The following is a 27,295-nucleotide window of genomic DNA, read 5'->3' as shown; positions in this document are numbered from 1 at the left end:
CCGAATATATATTTCTAGAATATATACAGTGGGAATTACTTTATTGGAAATGCATTCCCAAATAGAAGTGCACATAACATTTGTTTTTGACCATATACCACTGTCATATACTTATGTGCAGGTGCTAAAAATACAGCAAATACAGTAGGTCAAAAATTTGTCAAAAATTTGCATAAATTACATCAAGTTGCTGTTTTTTATATATACATTATCAAGCGCTGGAAACAAATACAATGAATTCCTTGCAAAAAACAATGTTTTTCAAAATTCGGGTGGCAAGGTGATTCTTTTTTTTTTTTGGCTGAAATAATTTAAGAAACAAATTTTGCAAGTTTAACAACAGAGGGCAGTAGCAAAATAAGTGAAAAAAAAGCCCACACTTTTATTGGTGGTGTACACATTTAGCCCTAATTGATCAACACACCTGTAAGTAACAAAGTGTTTTGACTGAACACATGTGCATATGAATCAGAGAAGACATACAGCAAAATAGAATAGAATAGAATAGAATATTGCTTTATTACAACGTTAAAGAAAATTTGACAATTCTTTTTTGGTTTCTACACATGTAGAAGGTAATAAAGTTAAAAACAAACAAAACAAAAAGTGTGACAAAATGAGTCTTGTGTCCATATTATAACAATTTGTTAAAAATAAAATCCAATCACAAAAACGTAATATACACATATCAACTATTATGACTTAAATGTCACTATACCAACTTTGAACCAAATCACTCAAAGTATTGGCTGAGAAATGACTCAAAAAACCAAGAAACATATTGGCCAACAGTCGGCCATTTTGAATCAAAACATAAAAAAATGGTGCACTCACCGCATTTAATGATTTTCATTTTGAAAATATTTACATTATACACAGAATCACTTTGAGCAAATATCTGACACTTCCTCTTCAACATTGTGCACCGTATAACTGCCTTCATTAATTGTATTTGACCAAGAAATAATGTTACCACTTGCACTACACGGCATCACCAACTGAGAAATCTCTTGTGAACCAAGTTGTCTATCCCACATATTAAACTGTGTAATTTTCCCAACAAAAGATTTAGATCTGTCAAGTATGGTAACACCATGATTATGGCCAAGATATATATCGCCATTTGCTAGCAAGGTTTTTGAAGTGTTACCAAATGGGTACATCCATGATGATTGATTTGGATGAATTCCATCAACGTACACTACCATTTTACTCCCATCAACAACCTCTAAACAAATATGATGCCACAGACCATCAGATGGAAAATAAGAGGAGGGATTCGGGGGAGCACACATGGACCCTTTCATATGTTGAATGCATATCCGATGCGTCAACAAAGTAATACTATAATAAAATGGATATTGTTTCAAAGAATGAGATGTTTCGTAGTGAACAAGTTCTCGTTGCTCGTCACTAAAATTTGTATTCTTCATCCACAAACACATTGTGTAATCCTTCATATGCGGGATACCATCTTGACTTGATAACACGACGGATGAATTTCCACTGAAGTTGAAAGTTTTCATTACATTATTAATTTCTGAAATAGATAAAAAATGATATCATAAAGGCTGGTATTCTCACAATTCATACATATTCATACAATTCACACATTTATTGAATCTATTACATTAAAAATGGAAATGAATGCTGTACAAATGTTCACATCACATTTGGAATATCAGTTCGTCAGTAAGATGGCTTGCAACTTTACAAGACACTTCAATGCCTTTTGCTTTGTTCTAGACTTGGTGCCGTGGTGCTTAGCGCGATTCACTATTTTATGGGGATCGTCAACAGGATTATTTAATTGCTAAATTAGTGTACGTACTTAATATCCATTCTTCACTTCTGACGTATCTTCGAATATGACGTATTTCTGACATTTCTAGATGTATGTGATTCAAGAATGTTAACACAAATCAAAATAAATATAAAAGTGTATCATTTTGAAAAACTGTACTTTACCCCCGTCTAGTATGATAATGAAATGATCTAATAAAGCTGTGTTTGTGTCTATGGAACGACGTCGCCGTCGCCGCCAAGTCTAGATTGAACAAAACACAAAGTGTTTGTAAAGTTGCATGTCATCTTTCTAACAAATGGTCTGCATAATTCTTGAAATTTCAAGTTCCGCCAATACGTTGGTGATGGGTAAAAATATACAGAATATATTTTCATTCTGTGGCCTGAACTATTTCGTCTTATCAATTAAATTGTTTTAGAATAATAAAATATTTGTTAAAAAGATAGTTTAATGACCATTGGCCAACAAAACTATTGGAGGCATTGAACACAAGTGGAAACATTGGCGTTAATTTAGTTTGGAGCTTTAGTTTATAATTTTGTATTTATATTGACTCACACTGCAGCCTCTTATTGATTGCACATGTCCAATTTCTACCTTTGTCATCTTCGGACCTCAGACTTTCTTGCCTAAATTTGTTGACACTTTTTTTCTTACATTCTTCAATATTTCTGGAAATGAACCCTAATTTTGGAGCCAACAGACAGAATTTGAGTCAATTTTCAGTTTTTAACTCAAAAATTTGGCTATTTTTCCATAATCTTCTGAAGGAAAGTGCAGACTATTAACTGGACTATTTTGTGAATTTGAGGGAACTGGTAGTGAAAAGGTTAAGTTTCACATGTATGTTAAATATAAGTTATAATGTGAGTGAGTACATTACCATTGCTGTCGCTGTGAGTACTGGTTTGACTAGACAGTGACATCCTCTTCATGTCATCAACATTATTGGTTTGGTTAATCTGCTCTTGTAGATGTTTAAGTTGTACTCTCTGTTCTAAAACTGTCTTTTCCAGGGACTCCACTTTCCGCTTCAGCTGCTCATGGTTTGTTACTTTTAAGACCACCTCCGCCATATCGGGGCACACATCCACAGAGTCTCCACGCGGTAATAAAAACGTATATGCACATTTACTGTCATAAATGTATCGCTGTTGATAGTCAAAAAACCTGTGCATGCCAGGTGTTCTAAAAATTATTCCCATGGCAATGACCAGTACCAGAATGAGGATGAAATAGAACAACTTTGCAATAGAAACAGACATGGTTAATTGGAATCTACAGTGACCACTTGCCAAGTTTCTACGTTATTTGTATTCACCACATTAAGATGTAAAATCAATACCATAAACAATGGTAGACATGTGACATCATGCTGTCTGGGTCAGTGAATTACAGTCATTCATACGTCCATATATTATAGTACATAATTGTAACCTTGACAACTTAAACATGCTAAAACTTTTTGATGGTTAACCATACAACATGCCATCTGGATCAGTGAACTACAGTCATTCCTACGTACAAATGTTACTTATTGATTTAATTTTCTAATTGTTTAATTTAGTTTGTTATTTTTTAAGCTACTGTAAAATGACTAATTTTCACTGGGTTTAAATTTCGCTGATTTACCATTTCAGGCATATTCAGTGGGTTTTAAATTCACTGTTTCATCATTTAGACAATGCATTCTATGCTAAATATTACATATTCACTGGGTTTTAATTTAGCGCATTTTCCAGTCAGCGAAATTAGCAAAATTAAAACCCAGTGAATAATTAATCCTTTTACAGTAGCTGTTGTTTATTTAAACAACATACTACATTTGTATATAGTTGTTTCATTGACGAAAAGGAAAAGCATTTGACCATGTTTGAAGAGATGGCTTATACTTGAAATTACAAAATTTAGGTGATAACGGAAATCTTTACAATCTTAGTAATTAAATCTACCGGTATGTACACAAACACTGAATATAAAGTTAAGCTGCCATCAGGTGGTAATGAGAGCTTTGAATCCACTTGTGGGGTAAAACAAGGATGTAATCTGTCCCCAACATTATTCAGTATCTTCCTATTTAACCCTGTATTAATTAATGGTAATCCCTTAAGCTGTATTCAATATGCGAACGACCTGGTTCTAGTATCCAACACTGCAGAAGGCCTACAAAATTGCCTCAATAAATTACTGCACTGAATGGAACCTCACTGTAAATACAAAGAAAAGAAAGATTTATGGGTATGATTATCTTCAATAAAGGTAAACTTTTATTAAAAAATAAAAGCTTCAAAATAAATAATCAAAATATAAACTCAGTAAAAGAATTCAGTTACCGGGGCGTAACTTTCACCCCCAATGGAAATTTTAAGCTCAACAACCAAATGTTGAAAAATAAAAATAAAAATAAAGCCATGAAAGCATTATTCACAATAAGAAACACTATACGAAGTAATAAAATGATATCACCAACTATATGTATCAAAATGTTTGACCAACTTGTATCGTCAATTTGAATGTACAGTTCAGAAATATGGGAATGTGAATTATTAAATGTCAACAATGTCTTAGAACAGGTTTGTAGCTCATTTTATCGTTTTATTCTTGGCGTTAATAAAATGACACCCACAATAGGTATAAGGGGTGAACTTGGCAGGTTTCCTATCAAAATTAAAGCAGATATTTATGACGCAGACACTGTAGTACAATGAAAAATATATATATTGCCAATAAGGGGGGGGAGGCTCACCGAATCCCATCTAAGCTGCACTAAAGCAACGAAAGCTAACAGAGAAATGCGAAAATACCCCAAAAAACGTATCAGAATAGTAAAAAATGCATAAACAAAAGTATAACCATCAACACTGTATAAAAATGGGTTAAAATTAGTAAATGAGATGTCCTGGTAGATGTAGCATGACTACAACTACAATGATATATGGTAGAAGCAGCCTGACTGCAACTACAGAGTAACGGTAGAAGCAGCGTGACTGCGACTACAAGGTAGTTACCGAATAACTGTAACTACAGGAATGTTAGATGGTAGAGGTAGCTCTACTGGTAGATACATTGGTATTGTACTACAAAGAATTTATTAGTATATGTAGGTAGCAAAGCTACAAGGTAGAAATGGCGAGCACCATAACTACAATGGTAAATGAAGTGATGGTGAAAAGTAGGTACCGTATTTAAAAAACAGTACTAAAGAAACTATAAAAACAATACACATTGCCACAATAAAATACTGGCACAGATTGAAATCTCTACCAGAAAGTCACATCCTTCAAGATGCATTAAAAAAATCAGAAAAAAATAACATAAACTGGATTAAAAATATTCTTGATGAGTGTGAACTTGGAAATGATAAAGAAACCTACAATGGTAAAAATAGAAAACAACTAACAAAGGAATTACAATCACAGCTGACAGATACATATAAACAGACATGGAAAAATCAAATTAGAAATATCAAAGGCACAACTGGACAAGGTAACAGATTAAGAACATGAAGTATTTTTAAAAAAGAATTTGAAATGGAAAATTACTTGACAGTACTAATTTTATTCAGAGGCAATGTCTGTCTAAATTTTGTCTGAGTGATCACAATTTAGGAATTGAATTAGACAGAAGAACAACACCAATCAAAGAAAGCTTAGAAAGAACTCCCGTGTGCCAAGAGTATTGAAGACACATTAAAAATTAATTAAAAATTACTTGTACATGAGATATTGATGGAAAAGCTGAAAACTAATTATGTAAATCAGGTAACTAATATGAACAGAACAGAACAAAACAATTATGAATTATTATACTAACTAGAGAATTAAAATAGTGAATTAATATGAACAAATTTTAACCCAATATTAATCAGGCCTGTTTATTATCCTAGAGCATTTATGTACCAAATTTTATTCAAATGTGATGATCAGTAATTGAGATATCAGTGTTAATTAATTATGTTAATTAGGTGATTAATAAGCATAAATATTTACCAAAAACTATTTGGGTCTTTGCATAGTTCTCTTTAAAAGTTTCATTAAAATCCAATTTGTGGTTCCTTATATATCAGTGGAAAATTATACAAATTAGGTAATTAATACCCAATTAAAACTAATCAGTTCTCTGCATAGTCCTAGAAGATCTATGTAACAAATGTCATTGAAATGTGATGATTACTACTTGAAATATCAAAAGCTGAAAATTAATTAATTATGCAAATTAGGTAATTAATATGTACTGATATTACCCTAAAAATCAGGTTTGTGCAGTGTCCTATAACATCTATGTACCAAGTTTTATTGAAATGTGATGATTAGTACTTGAGATATCAGTGGGAAAAGCCAAAAATTGATTAATAATTATGCAAATTAAGTAATTAATATTGCAGATTTTTACCCAAAACTAATCAAATCTGCGCATTAGTTTGGAGCATCTATGTGCCAAGTTTCATCAAAATCCAATGAGTGGTTCTTTAGATATCAGTGAAACAGTCATGGAACAGCTAAAAATAAGCTAATTATCATGCAAATTAGGTAATTAATATGCATGAATTTTTACCAAAACCCAATCAAATCTGCGCATTGGCCCAGAGCATCTATGCACCAAGTTTCATCAAAAATCAATGTATGGTTCTTGAGATATCAGTGGAACAGACGGACACACATATACACATACATACATACATACACACATACACACACGCACACACACACACACACACACTAACTGCAAAGACTTCCATTGTGTGCTTCGCACACTGGAGTCAAAAATACAAATGGAGAAGAGAATATGTACATATGATGAAAAACACCTTATTTTGAAGTGCACACACTTCAATAAAGAGCGAGAGATATTATTCTGAGAGTGCAAAGAAGACATTACAAATACAAATAATAACACATACATCTTCTCTAAAATTAACAGTGAAAATAACAGTATATCTCTGTCAACATTTTTAAAAAACACAATATTTAAGCCAAAAAAATAAAAAAAGGGGGGGGGGACATCGTCCGCATGCACGGTGTTTTTCCGTTTGGACATTCCTCCCTCTACGAATACAATCGAACTCGGCCAAGAAAAAAATGCACAACTCGGCCAGTTGTGAATGTCGAGGTGTAAACTGGTCATTGGTCAACAATTGTCACCTTCTTTCACGTCTGTTGCCGTGGCGGCATTTTATTTCCAGATGTTATATGCCACACAACACACCCAGTGACGCATCCGTTTCACTGACTGTTTTTGACTTACTCCCGTGACTGTTTTATTGTCGATTTCAACAACGCAAGTTTAGATACATACACACACAAACGCTACTGGTTCTCGGACACGTTCAAGTTGTTGATTTCAACATTGGCTGAACATTGTCGATTTCAGTGACGCAAATTTTCTTTTCAAAGAAAAAACACAGACATTACATCGGAATCACAGACATCACATCGGCGACCGTCTGGCTGCGCTGTGTAACAACACAACACACAAAAAAAGAAACGCTCCTGTTTCCCCGACTGTTGTCGATTTCAGTGACGCAAGTTTTCAAAGAAAAAGCTCTGCTATGTAAAAACACTAAAACTAATGTTTCAATTTGTAGCAGTTTTGTATGGCGCAACATTTTATTGTGTGATCCTTAATGCATTTTATTTTTCAGATCCATTACAAAATATTGTGAAGATTTACGAGTTGCATTTAATAAATCACTTCTGTTATAGATAAACTCTATGTTACGGTAAAATAAACTACTAGTATATATAATAATGGACTATGCTTGAGTACGATTCACATGCGTCTTGACTCATGTCACCGTGATAATAAACCATTTGACAAGGCTACAAGTGTGATTCACAATCGGCCCTAACCCATGGTGTGTTTAAATGAACTAATGCAGCAGTGTTTTAGATCGATTCACAGGTGGCTTTGTAGTGGGTAGTTGTTTATTAAACAAGATTTATGCAAGATTTACTCACCAAAGGTTCTTTATTTTTAACTTGTCATTGTGCTTGGCAAACAGGAAAAGGCTACAATGCTTCATGCGCGGAACCAAGCTATGTATACATTGCATATATATTTAAAAACACAACGCGGTTACTACCAGATTATTACATCATCTATACCATTTTTCTCACCCAGTGTGATTACACTCACACATGTATATTGTCTGTAGCTGGGGGAGCAGTATATATGAATGAAAATAAAAATAATAAGAACATAACGGTTAATCACTGGAAAAAAAACATGGATTTAATAAGATACCTCCAAGGAATAACAAAAACATTTTGGCAAAGCGTCCCGGTTTTATTGGAACGTTCACAGCCATGGCAGTGCCCTCTAGCGGCTGATAGCCATAAGCATAATTCTTTGCCAAATTCTGCTAGGAATGAAAACACCTTTACACGACTTGTTACTTTCAAAAAAATAGTTTTATTTGGGAAAAGTACAGACCAATTTGAACACTGCAATTGGTAAATAAATGCAAATACACCGTTCTTGTAAGATACGAGTTATTGGTGAATAAATGCAAATACATCGTTCTTGTAAGGTACGAGTTATTGGTAAATAAATGCAAATGCATCGTTCTTGTAAGATACGAGTTATTGGTAAATAAATGCAAATACATCGTTCTTGTAAGATACGAGTTATTGGTAAACAAATGCAAATACATCGTTCTTGTAAGATACGAGTTATTGGTGAATAAGAGAAAATACATCGTTCTTGTAAGATTCGAGTTATTCGTAAATAAGTGCAAATACATACATCGTTCTTGTAAGATTTGAGTTATTGGTAAATAAGTGCAATTACGCCGCGCTTATAAGGTACAAGTTGTTGTACATAGGGGAAATTCTATTTTAGTTGTTGAAAGTCACGGGGCAACCTGGCAATATCATGAGTGCTTGTGTTTAATGTTTGTGCGTATCTTGAGAGATCGACGCAACCCATAAAATATAAACCAGCAGTAATAAGTTGTGTGTTTCAATAAAAGAATGGACATATTTGGCATAAAAATCACAATGGAAACACTGTTGATAACTACACGTGGTCACACCTTTTACCGACTTGTTAAAGAAGAGCTCCCCTGTCGTATGCCACCAGTCACATTAAAACAAAGGAAGGCTTCTAACATTAATCGCGCCTCGCACGAGGTGTTTGTTTATTCATCCATGTCTGTCGATTACAAGTTAGTATGCCCACGCTTGTAGCTATGAAGTATTTTACGCACCGATCACGCGAACTCCAATGTTTTTGTGACCACAAAGTTGAAAAAAAAAAAAAAACATGACACAAATTGATAATATACATGGAAATATGAAAACAGTGAAAACTATTATTTCGAATAACGATTGCGCCATATTTAAAAAATAAGTTAAGAAACATAATGTGAATTAAAAAACAATTTTGCTTTAGAAACCTACCTTGTTACCCTGCAACATATTGAGATGCGCGAAAATCTAACTAAATTCTACCTCAGTGACCATAACTTGAAAATTGAGACACAAAGAAACACCCCCGAAAGAAATGTCCTATTTGAAATGGCAAAAACCAAAATCCAAAACTTTGCCACCAAAGACACAATTCATAACTTTGCTAAACAACAGTGGTCTAACACTCCCTGTGGCGAGGTACCCGGAAAGAAATATTTTGAAAAAAGACACCAACCCCAGTGACAATTTTAGTTTGTTTTATTTTATTTATTTGTTGTAACCTTTTCTATTGCAAACTATGCCTCGAAAGCGACACGTCGATGTTTAGTACAGGCGGTATCTTCAACTACGTACTCGCTTCTATTCATGTTGTTAACACCTTATTTAAGCCGTGATTTCTTTCTTTAAACAATGATCTGCCGCCAACCGAAAGGTCATTGTTTGCAATTTAGCGTATAAAGTACAAGAAGTCGGGCATTTAACTTGGCGACAGAGTGGGACATCTTGCTACATTGTTACATTCCGACTTCAATTCTTAATTTATTCACGTAATTCCCCCATGAAAACACATCCTAACAAACCACAAAAATGCGGACCCTGAAATGTATTGCTCAACAACCAGAAGAAACAGTTTATTTGTTTATTCACTGATAGACCAATACAGACTATTTTGTCTGCCTACATAAACTGCTACACTCTTTTCTTCTTTCCTTCGTTTCAACGTTCTCAATTCATCACGCGACAAACCACAAATGAGCATTCGAGCCCTGACTGAAACAGATTTGTATTAGATGTGTATTCTAGTTATCTGCCTGCAAGCCACACAGGCCCACTGCACAGTGTCAATCACTCAGGACCATATGGTGTCTAGTGCAAAGGCGGTGGCGAGTAAATAAAAAAAAAACATCTGCTGCATTGTGTAAAATAGGGTGTTAAATCGTGAAAATGCCCTGCAAAAGACGAAAAACAAGTCATTGTCAATGACACGTCCCCGTTCCGTTCATATTTGAGTGACATACACATTCAAAGCAGATCATGACCGAAATGCACCTGCATATGTACAACACATTGTGCTAAATCTGAACAAAATCCATCCATGCATGACTGAGATCCGGTTCTGGAATTGTGAGAATACGTGATTTTGATGCATTTTCGGCCTTAAAATGGCCATCATTCCGCTATTGTTAAGCAGATCATGAAACAAATGCACATATCTATTTGTGACATGATGTACCATGTGTGTGTGAAGTTTGAACTTGATCAATCCAGACATGTCTTGGATACGGATCCAGAACTGAATTCTTTAACAAAATGGCCACCAGTCGGCCATTTCGAACTTGATCCGAAAAAAAAGACGTGCATCAAGGTCCTATTATGTTTAATGTATGTACCAAATTTGAACAAAATCCATCCATGCATAACTGAGATACGGGTCCGGAATGGTGAAAATGTGCGATTTCAATGCATTTTCGGCCTTAAAGCGGCCCCCATTTGGCTATCGTTAATGAGATCATGAAACAAATGCACATACATATTTGTGACATGATGTACCTTGTGTGTGTGAAGTTTGAACTTGATCAATCCAGACATGTCTCGGATACGGATCCAGAACTGAATTCTTTAAAACAAAATGGCCGCCAGTCGGCTATTTCGAACTTGATCCGGAAAAAAAAATGACGTGCATCAAGGTCCTATTATGTTTAATGTATGTACCAAATTTGAATGAAATCCGTCCATGCATAACTGAGATCTGGGTCCGGAATGGTGAAAATGTGCGATTTCAATGCATTTTCGGCCTTAAAGCGGCCCCCATTTGGCTATCGTTAATGAGATCATGAAACAAATGCACATACATATTTGTGACATGATGTACCTTGTGTGTGTGAAGTTTGAACTTGATCAATCCAGACATGTCTCAGATACGGATCCAGAACTGAATTCTTTAAAACAAAATGGCCGCTAGTCGGCTATTTCGAACTTGATCCGAAAAAAAAAATGACGTGCATCAAGGTCCTATTATGTTTAATGTATGTACCAAATTTGAATGAAATCCGTCCATGCATAACTGAGATCCGGGTCCGGAATGGTGAAAATGTGCGATTTCAATGCATTTTCGGCCTTAAAGTGGCCGCCATTTGGCTATCGTTAATGAGATCATGAAACAAATGCACATACATATTTGTGACATGATGTACCTTGTGTGTGTGAAGTTTGAACTCGATCAATCCAAGCATGTCTCAGATACAGATCCAGAACTGAATTCTTTAAAACAAAATGGCCGCCAGTCGGCCATTTCGAACCCGATCCAAAAAAAAAATGACGTGCATCAAGGTCCTATTATGTTTAATGTATGTACCAAATTTGAACAAAATCCGTCCATGCATAACTGAGATCCGGGTCCGGAATGGTGAAAATGTGCGATTTTGATGCATTTTCGGCCTTAAAATGGCCGCTATTCGGCTATCGTTAATCGGATCATGAAAAAAATGCATGTGCATATGTCCCATATAATGTGTGATGTATGAGTGAAGTTTGAACTTAATCGGTCCATGCATGTTCGAGATACAGGTGATCACGGACGCACGGACGCACGGACGCACGGACGCACACAGGGCAAAACATAAGTCCCCGTTTTCGGACTGCGTCCGAACGGGGACTAATAAGCTGTGAGTAAGATAGTCATACATTCGTTGTGCATTTAATATATTAACATTAGATATGAACGCATATCGAATATAATTTATACCCAATCTGTTTTGGATCGTCCAAACCAGGACCGGATCGTCATGGCAACATGTTGCTTGTTTGAGTGGAGTGGATCGCCAACAGCCTACCGGTTTGTATATACAATAACATGGCATAGTTTCAAAACTCTTGTATTTCATTTCCACTGAAGATTACTACATGCCTCTCACCATTCTTGATTCAACCCTTGCCGTCCTTGCAGTATTTATTTTTTACATAAATAACACGGCGCTCGTTGCTGCCGCGTGTGACACGGAAACAATAACAAGCGTCTAACAAAAGAATCACACCTTGCACGATGTGTTAATTAACCATGAGGGTTACACCACGGTTACTAACCGTGGTTACACAACCCCCAACGTTTTTGTAACCATAAAGCACTGCGTCACTGAAACCGATAACCCTTGTGGCCATATTTTATTTTTTAACAATCGACAACCCTTTTTTATTAACAAAGCTTGATAAGCATCACTGAAATCGACAACCCCCTTTTTTTTTATTAACAAAGCACATAGGCATCACTAAAATCAACACCCTTTACATTTTATTGTGATATGACTCTGGCAGTCTGTAATACAGCGCTCGCTGTAGCATCACTGAGATCAAAGACATTAGAAAGAGTTTTCTATTGTCTTTGCTGAGATCGACACCCTTTGACAAACCATTAACATATATGCTGGCCGAGTGCGGTCACTGGCCGTGACCGGTCACCGGCCGAGTAGAAATCTGGCCGAGTTCGGTGGTCACCCCCTCTACAACCTCATGCAGAAACTCATGATCGTGTATGTCACATGGTTGCGCGTTAGAAAGTTTACTGACCAATAAAAAGCTTTATTTGTTACAAAGACTGCCAAAAAGCGCTTGGAGCTTTGCATTTCTGATGTCTTCATCTTTGGCTTCATTTCTGCCGATATATGTTGCACTGACATCATGAGCTTTGAGGTATAACACCCACTCTTGAGGTATGTATGGGGGTCTAAAAAATGTAATTGTTAAATACTTGCTGATTACCGAACCGTGCGGTATGTCGTCGGTAAATACTTGTTTTGGGAATCGTGCTCTTCGCAGAGTGACACTGCGATCCTGTCGCAGAGTGCAATAATCAACATTCGGAGAGTCGCACAATCGCGTCGCAGAGTTAGTTTTTAGACCCCCATACATACATGCACTCTTCTATAATACCTCAGACAACTAATTATATGTAGTTGATAATACTCAACAGTGATGACAACACTGTTACAACGCTTGATGATTGCAAGGACGGAACAAAGTAGCTTGAATAGCTTTGGTCTGAATACTTGTGGGTTGCATGATGTATGGATATCGTCGCTGTATTGCCACGACATCCAAGCCAACACAGCTTCCACTGTGCGCATTTATTCTCGGATCAGGCATTTTCAAAGCCTGGCAACCATCATGGTGAAAACAAAGGCCAAAAACTCTCAGAAAACCATACTTCGGGATGGTTGTTGACACCCCCCTGAACAGTGTAACAAGATTACTCCTACATATGCCTTAGGTGATTCTTGTTGCCATAAACTTGTTTCAATTACTTTTTTTGGATTAAGCGAGTTTCTTGATTATCAATCTGTCTATATATCATAATGTTTTTCCCAGCACGAAATGTATACATGAGGTTATTACAAGAATACCTCAAAGTATGCACGAAGACAGTACAGCTGGAGTATCGACCAATGCACAGCGGTGTAGTGTCCGAGTTCATACTTTGAGGTATTCTCGTAATAACCTTATTATCATGCATCTTTTTCTTCCAAAGATACATCATGGGAATGTCGAAATCAGCGAACTTCTTTGTGTGGAGTCCGGTCAAACCCTGATGGCGGCCATGTTTGTTTTTATTATTAGAGGATGCTTACACGCGTGTCATTCTACATTTGGAATTCGTATTTCCTTTTATGGTAGGATGAAAATACCCCGTAAAATACCACAAAATTACGGAACACTGTAACTTATGGCGTTACGGTGACAAATGTATAATATGTTTATTATTATACTATAATGAAACTTAACAATTCATTTCAGGCAGAAATCAACTAAAATTACAATGATAATAAAAATAAAATTGAAATGAAATTTACATATAGTGACTGATAAGGTTTTGTTTGATCAGACACAAAATTTATAATTTATTACATCTCTAAAAAAAAGACAATTTTAAGTCAAATTTTCACCAATAACTTGAATAATATACATGCAAGACAAACCAACATCCCCAAACTAATTAATATATCAACCGTGTAAGTTTGAATTTATTCAAGTTGTAACCACAAGAAAAAGGGTAAAGCCAAAGTCAACGACAACAATGAGGACAGACATTTCCCCTCGTATACCTTTCCCTTCATTTACAATACAGGCGGTAAAAAGGTAAAGGTGTTAATCGGTCTTTTGCATGACCTTCCAAAGGTCACCCATCCTGGTATTTGCTGGGGGTACAAATTCACCATAATGAGAGTTTCTCAGTTGTGACTGTTCTTATTGAAGGACGAAAACAGTTAAACATGGCAAAGTATGTTGGAAATTGTTTGAGAGAAAAAAAAAACACAGATACCAGGATGTCTGACATTTCAGGAAGCATTCATAAGAAATACTGTAAATGCATTAATTATTCACCGAGTTTTAATTTCGCTATTTTCACCGATAAGTAAAATCCGCTAAAATAAATTTATGTTAATACGTAAAATAACAATAAATCTGTGAAATTAAAACACACTGAATATGCTCAAAACATAAAAATTAAGTTAAGTGTCAGTGAAAATAAATGGTTTTATAGTATTGGACGTACACTGATTCAAGAACAGATATATATCTGATATATTTCACATTTGAGACATGAACATAAACCTGTAAGAATCACTTAGGGCATATATCTGATACATCTTCTTCAGCATTATTCACCGTATATCTTCCTTCATTAATTATATTTGACCAAGAAACAATGTTACCATTTCCTTCACACGATGTGACTAATTCAACAAACTCTCCAAATTCCAGATGTCTATCCCACATATTAACTTGTGTCAATTTGCCAATAAATGCATGTGCTCCGTCTGGTTTATACCCAATGTAAATGACACCGCCTCTGTACAAAACTCTTGATGTGATTGATAGCTGTCCGGGGTTCCGAGCACCGTCTACGTAAACTCCAACATCAGTCATATAGTCACCCCCATGCATTGCTAAGCAGACATGATGCCACGAACCATCATCGGGAATAGTGTGTGTACCAAATACAGTGGAACCCATGTTGTGGTACTGCCCCACAGAATTCAGAAATAGAGTCAGTCCATGATAATATCCAGATACTGACGGTATCTCTGCTTGGTAGTGCAGTAGAACTGTATGTCCACCATAAACAATCTCAGAGTTAGTCTTCACCCATACGCAAAGTGTCAAATCCATCATCATAGGTATTGGTTCAGTAGGTTCAATAACAACAGATGAATTACCATTAAATATGAAATTTTTTGATTCTGAAAAGAATCAGAAAATTAAAAATAGTTTACCTAAATCAAAAGTAAACAAAACAAAACAAAATTAAATAATTGTATCTGCCTTATTAGAAGAGTATATCCAATAGAAAATATCACTTTTTACCAAAAATGACAAAAATATTCATCAAAATTAGAGAACTGAAGGTATCATCACGAAATGAACAAATCTGACAGAGGACTACCCCAAGAATCTATGTTGCATATATGAAAGCATTTGGTTTAACAGTTTTGAAGAAGCAGACAAAAATGACACCTGACAATGACGGACAATCAGTAATACGAAAGATTACGCGCCATTGACTTCGTCAACAGCGGAGCTAAGAATATGATGTATAATGTAATTGTAAAGTTTGATGATGATCAGTCTATGTATATATGTCAGCGACATATCTCTACAATAGCATTTGCATTTGGCTATTTTGAAATTGATCAGATTTTGAAGTTTAAATCAGCCAATACATTTCTAAATATACAGGTCAGGACGGACGCATACACATACAGAGGTCAATAAATAATTGAGTCTCCCAAACAGGAACTAATAAAACAAAACATACACCCCTCTTTACATAATTCTCACCTTCGTTTGTGTCGTTAATATTACTATTATTCTGACAAATCAGAGAACAGACTTTCTTTAGTTCATCCACTTCACGTACAATGGTGTCAATCTTCTTCTGGTAAGCCAACTCAAGAGAACTGATTTGTTTTTTCAGCTGCTCGTTCTCTGACTCAATTTCTGTCATTCTTATAACTGTATCAGCCATGTTGGGGCACATATCCACAGAGTCTCCACGGGGTAATAGAAACGTATATGCGCACTCATTGTCATCTATGCATCGCTGTTGATAGTCAAAACATCTGTGTATTCCAGATATGGTATTCTGACACTCAACCCTGATGGCAGAGCTGAGTAACAAAATGCGGACAAAGTAGGACAGCATTGTAGTAGAAACAGTCATTGTTATCCACACACTCAAGATACTTGCTAAATTTATAACCTGATTTATCAAGTACATTTCCCATTAAACAAACAAAAATAAATTTATTCATGGCTTAATTACTGCTACAAGGAAGTACTTAAAAATACATTCAGTTTTAGTTCAACTACTTCAAGACACTTAAAACACGATATAGCGGGTCAGAATCATGAATGTTTAACCTTGCAGTTGAAAAAAGATCAATTAAGCACTACTTAATTAAGAATTATAAACTAAAAAACATAAAAAAATTGTTGTACACGAAATTATAAAAATATTACTTATTTTGACCATTCAGTTTTAGTTCAACTCTCCAAGACAGTCACAAAACACGATATACATTGCACATGTACCTGCAGGCACAGTCATTTGTTGTTGAGGGACTCTGTACCAGGTTACTGGTATATACATGAATGTTAAACCTGGCAGTTCAAAAGAGAACGATCAATTAACCACTAATTAATTAAGGTAGAAGCCTACTAATGAATGCAAATACCCAGAATGTACAATGTATTTATTTTCCAATAAATTGTACTTCTGGGTAAAACAAGAATATTAACTAAAAAAAAGTTCAGGATCACCAGCCTAATTTTTAAGAGAATAATGGTTGTATTTCAGTGCTCATTTTGGCATTATTATAATAATGCTTTTACCATATAGGCTCCTATGGCAGAGATATTATGCCATATTTCAAATTGTAGGCTGGTGACATGGAGTGAAAATACTGGTAATCTCGGGGTATTTTGTTGTTGTTCTGAATTATTTCAAAAACTTAGGTTTTAAAAAGTATCAAAAAAATTGCCGTACGGCAATTTGTAGGCTGGTGACATAGGTTAGAAAAAGTATATACTGCAGGTGTACTTTCGTTCCCCTCCATTATTTCAAAAAGTGTCAAAAAATTCAATTTTCTTTAACATTCTGCTCCATGGAATTGTTCTAAAAATAGGACAAGTTTCTCAAAATACATCACTGTAACACACAAAAGAATGCTATTTCATTGTGTCATGGGACAATAGTTTCATGATTTTACATAATCAATCAATAAACATTGTCATGTGATTTATAACCAACTTTCCAAGAAATTACGAGTCCCAGTAGGGTACATTCTACCTTAATACACCTAGCTGGAAGAAAGATGCTAGTATTGTTTTATATAGTATCAAATGGCAGTTACATGTTATTGCGTAGGTACCTAACACACCAATACATTTCTCATTCTGTAAATTTCTTGAAAGAAATGTGCAGCTCATTTCTGTGGAGTGTGGGAAACCCAAGTTAGAATACATTTTTAAAAATCTATATGTGAATGGGAGTATGAAACTATTATTAATAATAGCAATTTTCGACTTATATAAATGCTTAGAAGAACTTTATATTTTCAATGTACTGTATATAAATCATATCGTCACTTATAATACACTTATTAGAGGTTATAAACGGCATGCGAGGGTATTTGGTAGCGGATATAAGACCTCTCAGGGGAAAATTAGCATATTTGGCGGGATATAATCACCGTGCGCAGGTATAAACCCTGGCTTCAGCCAATCAGATGGCTAGATTCACACTAGTCATATTAAAATAAACAATATAACAATATTTCCCAAATGTCCCCCAAATTTCTGCCACTTATCAACAGGGGTTGGCATGGAGCTGGGAACAACCACTGGTGGCGCTGTATACAATCAAAACCTATTTAGGATTGCCTACACTCATGCAAACTACATGTACAGTGTAAAAGCAAGAAACACTTTTTTAAATTTGGTGACCAGTTTAGTATGATAGTTTAGTATTTAGCATGTACAGTCTTCAAATAACCACAATAGACAGAGTGGGGGTGAAGACCGAATATACACGATTTCAGCATTTCATAATAACTCCTCTTTATTAATAACTGCACTTTGAAATAATATTCATGGGTATGTATACGTCATAACCTTGTTAAAGTTATTATTATTGTGTATGCATGCTTTGAGCCCTTTCTCCGTATTCCACAACGCATGCGTCATCACAGTGAGGTCAATTGCAATTTACATTTTATGCAGGTAAGCTCAGCACTGTCAATAGGGTTTGTCAGCCACACATAAGTGACGCTACGAGATATATCCTCAGGGCAGAGCTATGTCACAAGATGTTCCACGTTGTTAAGACGCGCACCACTGTACCACGTATTTCTATGGGCGCTGCTGAGAAACGCAGAGCGAAGAGCTGGTGAAAATTCAAGAAAACAACAGGAACTCAACTTTGAAGTAATCTTGAACAATCAAATTTATGTGCGTTACACACGCAGGGGTTATCTTGTTACACTGTTCAAGGGAGTCTCAACAACAATCCCAAAGTACTGTTTTCTGAAAGTTTTTGGCTTTTGTTTTCACCGTGATGGTTGCCATGCGATGAAAATGCCTGGATGTCCGCCCCCGAGAATACACAAGCCACACCGACCCAACTGCTGAGATTGCAAAAGATTTGTACACACTCCCACCATAATATGCAATGACAATTCTGGTTCCTCCATAGCTTTGGATAGATAACTCTGGGGTATATAGTTACAGTCAATGGCTGGCCTGCAAGCGCATACGAATTGTACGAGAAAAAGGATTAACCTCATAAAGTCCACTCACCTGTTTGTACAGAAATGACTTGGCTTTGAATTCAATTTCATAGTATTCTATTCGTGCATCTGTCTCGCAGGGTGATAGATGTTGTAATATTCCATGAGATTTCCTAATGTTTATACTATCTATAGTTCTCACAGTTGATTTATGAACATTTTCGTTATTTTTGCTACGAAATGCGGCGAAATCATGAGTACCAATAAATACTTCACACGCCTGTTTCATCTTTTCGATGTCTAATCTAAAAAAGATACAGATATCTTTGCTTTAACCTTTTCACCACCAGTTCCATCTTTTCATTACAAATTCACAAAATAGTCCTGTTTATAGTCTGCACTTTCCTTCAGAATATTGGGACAAAAATAGCCAAACTTTTTTAGTGAAAACTAAAAAGTGAAATTTTGTCTGTTTCCTGTTATCCAGGTAAGAGAGTGTGTACAATTGTATACTGAAATCATTGTTGAAACATGCCTATAACTGCATCTTAGCATTAACACTGGACAATTTTGTTTGGTATGGAGAAAAGAAATCCATATGGCTTTCGACTTTTGCTAAAACAATAATTATTATTATTATGTTTTTCTCTAGCAATTCAACCATCATACATAAAATGTCTATATTTAGATGCTGTCTGTCTACCTTGATGTTTCTTTTTATAGACACAAAAAATAAAACTAGATTCACCTCAATGTTTTTTTTGCATTTGGTTTCTTTATTTCCTCCACTGATATCAGTAATTCTACAATAATGTTACAACAGACAAAATCCATTCATTAATTTATACATATTTATAATATTTTAATGTTCAGAAATATTTATTTGTTCATGCTCCAAATAAGGTTGTATTGTCAGGAAAATGTAGTTTGAAGCATTCTACTTTAATAAATGATATTTGTATTTGCTGTTAATTGTACATGACTGAACATCACTAAGCAGTTACATGTACACAGTGGTGAATGAGTTATCAGTATCTTAGAGAGCCGAATGACTGAACTGCAGCCAAGATTCGCAGTTCAACAACCAAAAATGGACACTACCGATATTATAAAATTAATATTCAATAAGAACTATACCTGTAACTGACCATCCAGCATCTGTGATTTTCAAATAATGGTATATGATTGAGAGCACAATTCCAATTTGATGCTATCCTGTATACGTATGTTCTACCCTTGGCTTGAAATCGAGCATGGAACTCATCAGGAACTTTTTTAACATCATTGATTCTGCAAAAAAATTATATCAAGAAATAGACAATGACAGAATCAAATCCACATTTATAACGTTCCAAATAAAATGGTAAATCAATATTAATACAGATTTAATAGTATCAGCTTTTTATTAAATAATAAATTATTAATAAAATAATTTATTAAATATACATGAATTATGAATCACGTTTATTATATCCTTGAAACCATAAGCCATAGGTGTTGACTGATATTCCATTATTAACTTAGTACGCAGTCACTGATTGGTTGACCTCCGTCTGCATGAAAAACGCCGTAATGTTCCATTTCCTTTTTTAAAAGTAAAACTGTAGTTCTGTTCTAGTTTAGTCCGTGCTCAACTGTGTGCCAGTTAGTTCATCTGTTTACTATGGAACGTTCAATTTTTATGGCATTCTACAAGTTTATGTTTGAAGTGTTTCTATCACCAATAAATGCAATTTATGTTAACAAGTATTATTTGGCAACATCAAGATTAAATTATTGTTAGTTATAAATTGTCAGCACATAAAAATCATCATTGTTGAATGTAAATGTATGTGTATAAAGTCTGTAATGCATATTTGCAAACAGCGCCACCTAGAGTCAACAATGTTAGTAGACGGTTATTTATGTTTCAGTATTTTTAATGATTGACATCAACATTTGAAACGAATAACCTAAGATATTAAAATTTTAGTTTTTGATTAAGTTATTGGTATAATAATTTCAACAAGATGTTCAGTTTCATAAGTTAAAGCAGAGGAATTCGTCACCTGCGCACATGCGGGAATTGAGTCCTAAGAGACGATAACAAGGCACGCTAAAAACACAAAGGCTCCCGGGTAGACGCTTATTTGTAAACAACGACACACTATGGCCCTCTGTCGCATGCGTAGGTGATGACATCCCCGCTTTTAATATACATGTTTTTTAAAAGCTTTACTCACCGACCATGTGAGACATTTGCATATTATACAAGCTGCAAATTTAGCGCACAATGTCGGCAGCATAGCCAGTTTGATAACAATTAATAATTTTATAGTGGCACTGTAAGCGTAATAACATTTTATTCAATATGGGTCCCATTCTGCACATAGCAACATAATGTAAAGCATTTTATTTTCACTGATAGAAATTTTCGCGATTTTATGTCATTTATGGAGACAAAATTTACAGTATTCAGTAGAATTTTGCTTCTAGAAAGGGTTATATGACTCACGCACATGGGTCAAATGCATTATTTACACAAAATGTTAATGTACATCAGAGGTACATTACTTGGGGTTTGCAACGCGCATAGTACTGTATGGTGACATCATGTCAAGATTCCATTCAAGTCTCATCTCATAGACGAGACCTTCTGACATGACATAGGCGGTTTGTAATAAAACATGTATTACCACATTCATAGTGAAAAAATGTAATACATGGAAAATGTACAGAAAATATAGTTATCGTAATCCGTCATATTGTGAGCACCTATTTTGATCCACCTGGACGTCCCAGTATCCTAGTTACCTCGGGCATGCGCATTCGCATTTTTCTGAGTTGGAACGCTTATGCGAGAGCGAGTTTGAAACGGAGTCTTGGTATTATGTCACCGTAGTTGCAAACCCCACGTAATGTATCTCTGCGTACATGTATTCAAACTTGCATAGTAGCGAGAGTACGTAACAACAAAAATTATACCAACCGTATATCCTGCTGAGCTATGAGTAGCTTGTTATTCAAAATTGTTTTGAGTACCTCGCCACTGAACGGTTGTTGGTTATTTCGTCTTACGAAATCAACATGTGCTGTGTTATTCAATGCGTGAACACCTGCATCAGTACGACTTGAAAAATATAATTTTGCCGCTTCCTGTGGTTTGAGTGTATGCAGTGCTCCCTACAAAAGTAAGTGATAAATATCTAAGCCATCACATAAGAAAGGGAAAATGTGGTACATATTGTTTTATACTAAAAGTGGTAAAAAAATAAATGCTGCTTGGGCCTATAAATATGATATATAGTAGATAATATTTGATAAAGTTGGTCCTAAGTAACTATTTAAAATAGCTAGATGTTTCGAGCAATGTTTTTTTATCGATAGCACAGAAGTAACTAACGTACGAACAACACACCACAAATATAAAGTGAAATCATGTGTGTTGAGGAGAATACTACCGTATGTTCCACCTTGGAACTGAAGAAACACTAAGTGAATCACAGTTCCTGATAGAGGAACTGTGAGTGAATTAACAAACTCTTCAACTCATTCCCTGCGCTCACCACCTAGTGCGCCTAAACATGTTCTTTTGTGAAATATTTCAGTAATTCTATTTTATAGTATGCATGTTCTCATGTTCTATGTCATGTTTTAAAATTTTATCCTGGATATGTATATCTTTATTCAGTACTATAGGCCATGGGCCTTACATGTACAATATTAAATATTCTTGAAAATAAATAAATAAACCCTCCCCAGTCATTCCATAAGTTTTCGACATTTCTGTAATGAAAAGAAAATAAACTTGCCTAGATTCACTAATGTATTTGAATTACTTGAATTAATTAACTAAATAAATTTGTATTCTGTTGCTGGAGAAAAATAAAAGTGTTGAATAAATTTTAGCCTAAGATTGGCATATTGTGGGCTAATTAGAAGCATGTGATATTCATTTTCAATTTGATTACAACAAAATGGACAAAACCTCAGTTCCAGTGGAACCCCCGTCCCTCTCCCAATCTCAATATTTAGGTCATGTGTAAAAATTCTAAAACAAGTCAGTGCCCTTTTATAAGTAGCATTTGAAAAATACTTTTCACTAGTCATATTAGAGGGGGGGGGCAAGGGTTATTTTCGTTCAACGTAATTGCAATATTTTTTTGTTCGTACAACGTAAATAGAAAAAATAAATTCCGTAATTCTGTAATCACAGGCTTAGACGTACAACGTAATAAATCAAATATTTTTTCCGTATACTGTAAAAATGTGTCATTTTTCCCGGTACGTACAAGAATTTACATCCAAATAAAAAAATCATAAAAAAAAATCCAGGGAAATTACATTTCAGAAACTGTAAAACGACTAGATGACACAATTCACTATAAAATTGAATGTCCAAGACGTAAAAGGCCCTCTAACCGAATGAAGAGCATTACGAGGGTAATATACGCATGCGTCTCTACACACGGCACAGTAATGGTGGAGCATTCAGTTGGAGAGCTCTTTGGACCATTCAATGTTCCATTTGTTAACACTGAAAACTGTAAAAAGCACTTTTTATTTCCCGTAAAACCGTACCAGCTACCCCCCTTGCCTCCCCTCATATTACATTTAAATTTACATTATATACGCATTTTGGGATACCCTACAACCCTAGTAAACCATTCTTGCACAGAAATATCAAAACTTCGTTGTTTAAATTCATATAGAAAGAGGTCATAGTTAGCCACCTGTTGTTTTACCCATACTTCACCAAAACCATATTTATTTAACAAGTTTTTGACGTACAGTGCCCAGCAATCTAACCCCTGGTTTGCCCGAGTATACTGGTATTGATAACAATCTCTAACAGTTTATGGAGTGTCTACTTTTATACATTTCAACCAAAAACGAATTATTTCAATGTTAATAAATGTATGTATTTGGTGTCTACCCAGCTCCCCCCTGACAGCACAATTTGTGGTTTTCAAATTTACCCCCAGACTAAATTTACAAAATTTTTCCTCTAAATTGCGCTGCCATACAAGAGAACTGGGAGAATTTTACAATCAAGAACTTTAAATGCAATACTTGGTTGTAATCCCCCAAGTTTATAAAGCATACTTTGTAGGGAATATAAAGCTTTCCTTGCCTGATCTGAAATATGTTTTTGTGCTTGGTACCAGATACCCGAACAACAGAAAATTACACCAAGATAATTGTATCTTGAGACAACTTCTATTTCTCCTCCTTTCCAAAACCATTTCTCAACTTGTTTTAATCTCCCTCTCTTCCGAAATACAATAATTTTAGATTTATTCAGATTTACATTCAATCTCCATCTACTACAATAATCAGCCAATCTATCTAACAAAAGCTGTAAACCAATAGAAGAACTGCTAAAAAGCGCGAGATCGTCTGCATAAAGTAAATACATTACTTTTAAAGTATTGGAATATACAACAGTCTCAACCCCTTGTGAAAGTGCATTTTCAATATTGTTAACATAAAAACAGAATAATAGTGGTGATATAACTGACCCTTGTTGCAAACCTACGTTTATTTTGAAAAATTCTGTGACCCAAATTCGTGTTTTGACAGCAGCTTGAACATGTGTAGGTACACATTGAAAAAACGGATGATAAGACTTTTCCTTTTATCCCAGCCTTGGCTAATTTATTGAACAATGATGAACACGGTCAAAAACTTTTTTGTAGTCAATAAATGCACAGTAAAAACAGCTTTTTAAATGAAATACATATTTTTCAATAAGTGTAGACAGAATAAATCATTATCCATGGTACCCCTTCCCTTCCGAAAGCCATTCTGTACTTCAACTATTTTACAATAATTATCAATCCATGCCGAAAGTCTATCTGCCAAAATACTTGAGTACAATTTACTTATATTATTTAATAGCATAATACTATGATAATTTCCCGGTTCACCTTTAAACCCTTTCTTATAAATGGGAGTTATTAATCCTAAAGCCCATTCCATGGGAAATAAACCCCTGTCCAAAACATTATTGAATAAAATATGTAATATATTTTATATCTCCTGTGGGGCGTGTTTCCAAAATTCTGCCGGTATTCCATCCTGACCAGGCGTTTAATTTTTTTCAATTTTGTTAAATGTTTTCTTATTTCTGCCATGGATATATGACAGTTTAAATCACTACAGTCCAAGTTAATATCATCCAAGTCATCAAAATTCAATTCATTAACATATTCATGGACCAATGAATGGAAGTCTGCCATACTCACATCTGTTGTAATTTCTGGATTAAATAACTTGCTAAAATAATCAAACCACTCATCTTGTGTAATATTATTTGATATACTCTCTGTTTTATCACTAAAGTTTCGCCAAAATTGCCTAGCGTTATGTTGGGTAGCAAGGTTTACCAAATTATCACGCATCTTGCTTTGATAAGCTAACTTTTTCTCCTTAATCAAACTTTTGTATCTTTTTTTCAGTTCTAAATAGAGTTCCAATTTTGGTTGTGTTCTACAGTTTCTAAAATGATTAAGGGCCTGGCAGACTTCGTTTTTTTTTATTTTACCACATTCCCTGTCAAACCATGGGTTATCACTTTTCCTTTTCGTTTTATTGTTTACATCAACTTTAATGTGATTACAACAGGAGTACATTATGTCATTTAAGGAAACTGTGGCGCTAGCCACATCACCCTATTCAATATTTTCATAGAAACAGTGGCGTAAATGATTGGTGGATTCTGAATAGAAATTATCATGATACATCTGTTTTTTGTCCTGATCCCATCTAAGTTTCCTGGGTATATTGTGTTGTTGAATAGCAAGATGTACCGGTACTTCTTTGTTGCCATTAACAACCCCAGTCTCAAAAGCTACTATAAATTCTATTGGCATATGGTCTGATTCAATACGTGATCCCACTGTAAAATCAGTACTCTTTCCCAAAAACTCTGTGCTTGCAAGAACATAGTCATTTACACTTAATCCAGTCTCAGAAATGGATGTAAAATTTCCACTTTTTCTATTCTTATATAGACTCCCATTTAAAATGTTATCCTATGCTATTGAGCCATTGCTTGAAATGTCTAGCTATTTTGAATATAGTTATACCGTCAACGATTACCAAATATTATCTACTATATCATCGTCCCTCAACACCTGTAGAAGGATAATGACTATATATATGTAATATAGTCTATACTATTTGCTCTAATATTATTTTTCTGTGCCTGGATTTCCTTAAGACACTAGTCACTGCTGGGACGGGCAGTGTGCCCTCTAACAGGACCACTGTGGTAACTTTGTAGGAACCCGGCCCAAGATCAAAATGAAATCAAGTTGGGTCAGCTTGTTCAGACTGCCAGAAAGAGAGATTTTCATGAAAAAACAAAACAAAATTGTATGTGGCTGTATGAGACTAAATTTAAATGTTGTGTACTACTGTAAAATACTTTTTTAAGCTTGAATTAATTTTCGCTAAAAAGTTTTTTTTGGTGTTTTGTATGGAATTTTTGATGAGAAAATAGCAAAAATAATATGTTTTACCATGAACTATGCACTATGTAGTTCCAAGGTTTTACCCATTTATTACTATGGGCAAAATATCAAAACAGTGAAATTAAATAACGATAATATTCATACATACATTCAATTTAGGTTATGTATAAGCTGACATAAATAATTTGAGTAGTATTTGATGGAAGCCATTTACACTAGACTTGGTCTATTATAATCCTACATGGAACTTGAACAAAACAGGCAATTCAATAATCTGTTGTATCTTACAGCAAGTCTCAGAAGTATTGGGGCAGCCAATTTGCAAACTCGCTCGCGAATTGGCTAACTGCTTTGGTTTTGACTAAACGGTTGGCTTTCGAATCTCGCTGGCGTCATCTTGCGGTCACGCCCATCTAAGGCGAATCTATGTAACAGTAGGGGACGATCCTCATACTTTAGGAGCTAATCAGCGACGGTCTTACAGTTGGATGGCGATTTCGCTTTCAAATATACCAAGGAAAGTGTTCTATGCTCTTCGTGTCCACACAAAAACGATGAATGAGGTCGATCTTTCCAGCGGTTGGCTTAATGTTACCCCAACGGATCGTTTGAGTGTGAAAGTTTGATATGCAATATAGACTCGCCAAGAGTGGACGCGATCACAAGCCAGCGCCAGCGAGATTCGAAAGCCAACCGTTTAGTCAAAACCAAAACAGTCTATAGCCAACTAGCTAGTGAGTTTGCAAATTGGCTGCCCCAATACTTCTGAGATTTGCTGTAATATACCGTAAATATAGCTTTAATTTTGAGAGAAAAATATTCATAAATTTTGTGAATCAC

General features: G+C 35.1%; 1 protein-coding gene across 1 annotated transcript in view; it reads right to left on the bottom strand.

The window, feature by feature from the left end:
- The window catches only part of LOC100369044 (tRNA pseudouridine synthase-like 1), a 32,022-nt gene that overhangs the window by 3,890 nt on the left and 837 nt on the right, over positions 1–27,295 (bottom strand). The window contains exons 3-5 of the mRNA XM_085508350.1: positions 21,967–22,160; positions 20,136–20,288; positions 19,069–19,303 (exon numbers count right to left, since the gene is read on the bottom strand). Of these exons, the coding sequence (XP_085364476.1) occupies positions 19,069–19,303; positions 20,136–20,288; positions 21,967–22,160 (582 nt within the window). The remainder of the gene's footprint in view (positions 1–19,068; positions 19,304–20,135; positions 20,289–21,966; positions 22,161–27,295) is intronic.

Source organism: Saccoglossus kowalevskii, chromosome 15, assembly GCF_978046115.1.
Source record: "Saccoglossus kowalevskii chromosome 15, keSacKowa6.1, whole genome shotgun sequence".
Lineage (NCBI taxonomy): Eukaryota > Metazoa > Hemichordata > Enteropneusta > Harrimaniidae > Saccoglossus > Saccoglossus kowalevskii.
This window is presented reverse-complemented; position numbering and strand designations above follow the sequence as displayed.